We start from the raw sequence: 1,713 nt of genomic DNA, 5'->3' as shown, positions 1-1,713 counted from the left end.
TAAAATTTAAAATTAATATTAGTAAGTTTTTTTAAAATTTTGTTAAATTTAAATCAACGTACTCATCTTATTTTAAATAAGTATATTCTTTTAATTTGAAAATAATATGAATGTATTTAAATAAAAAGTAATCACTGGTATTTTTTAAAAATCGAATAAATATAATTAATCATATGAGTACAAAATAATACGAATACATACAATTTTATAAATCATTAATTTAAATTATATCCATTTAAAATTTAAATTACAAACTAATACAAATTTTATAATTTAAAAATCTAATTATTTAAATAAAATTAAATTGATTAAAATTTATAAAAATATACTAATACAATTCAAATCATATTAAAATGTAAACAAGTTTGCTGAGTCCATAAACAAACTTTATGTAAATAAATAAGTTTAGTCAATGTGTATATTTACGTAAAGTTTGTTTATGGACTCAGCAAACTTGTTACGTGCATGTGCATTTCTACTATTATGTAATCCGTGGGAGCCAACCACGGTTTCTACTTTCTACATAAACCGTGGCTACCAGGGACGAATTACTTGTGAATGAAAAGCATTATAAACTGTGACAAGCTACCACGGTTTACTAAGGCTTCCAGATGTACATAAAACGTTGTGACCAGCAACGGTTTATGAAGGAGTTCATATGGCCATAAACCTTTATTAGTTGCAACGGTTTATGAGGAGTGAAATTTTATATATATATGTGGTTGAGATTCAAGCTGCATAAGAGATCATTGTCACAATGGCAAGTGAGGAAGAGAGTTTTCTTATCTTAGTGCATTGCTCTGGGAAAATCTAAAAAAGCAAAAGATATGGTGTGAAGTTCACTGACAGAGAATCACTGAGTGTTTTCATCAGTTCATCAAACACTTTGTCAGATTTGAAAAATAACATCTTGCAGAAGGTTGGGGTGTTTGGTAGCAAGTGGGTGAAGAAGCTATTTTACAAGATTTCCATCGCAGTTGTCTCGACCGGTGTTAAGTATGATACGTTTATGCTAGCGGCTGATGAAGATATTAGGGTTCTGTTCCATTGTGTTAGGAGTTTTCTAGAGGTCAGAATACATGAGTTATTTGGTCTGTCGTAAACCTGCACCCTGGGAGGTGCCTGGGACGACCCTCTATGACGGGCCTCCTCAGTCAACACAATCGGCCTTGGATACTGAAATGCAACATCTGGGGATAGAAATCTATGGGCCACACGACACCACCAGTCCAAGTACTCAGCTGATGGACCGGTATGACTGAATAAAGCCGGTTCTCCTAATGCTGATGCCACTCCTGATAATATCTGGGGAACCATCGGTCCGCACCCTTGCCATCCTTCGCATGTAGCCAATCTATGTTCAGAGCTACTTGAGGGAGATGCTGAACACCACCGAACTGAGGTAGCACCCTATCGACCTGATGCCACTCAATCGCAGCAAAATAAATCAGGCTAGTAATGGCCGTCCATAGCCTACGGTGCTCGTCAACTAGTATCTCTGGATGAATAACAGCAGCAACCTCGGCAGAAGAATAAGGCTCCCACACAAATTGTATCGAAACAGTAACAGTTTCGTCAGACCATCACATTTAACATAAACCAGTCCAACTAAGAGCAATAACTAAATGACTCACATCGTAGACACGCAATCAATCCAAAGAAAGGTGTGCAGACACCACTCTTTGATCCCCTGCATCGTTTCTCGATAGATAT

General features: G+C 36.0%; 1 protein-coding gene across 1 annotated transcript in view; it reads right to left on the bottom strand.

Annotated features, from left to right (window-relative positions):
* LOC107490988 (uncharacterized) overlaps positions 1-1,317 on the bottom strand; it is a 3,065-nt gene extending 1,748 nt beyond the window's left edge. Inside the window, exon 1 of the mRNA XM_052262805.1 lies at positions 1,105-1,317. Within this exon, the coding sequence (XP_052118765.1) occupies positions 1,105-1,317 (213 nt within the window). The remainder of the gene's footprint in view (positions 1-1,104) is intronic.
* Positions 1,318-1,713: the final 396 nt, after the last annotated feature.

Source organism: Arachis duranensis, chromosome 1 (genome assembly GCF_000817695.3).
Source record: "Arachis duranensis cultivar V14167 chromosome 1, aradu.V14167.gnm2.J7QH, whole genome shotgun sequence".
NCBI lineage: Eukaryota > Viridiplantae > Streptophyta > Magnoliopsida > Fabales > Fabaceae > Arachis > Arachis duranensis.
Note: the sequence above shows the minus strand (reverse complement) of the source record. Positions and strands in the feature narration are given on the sequence as shown.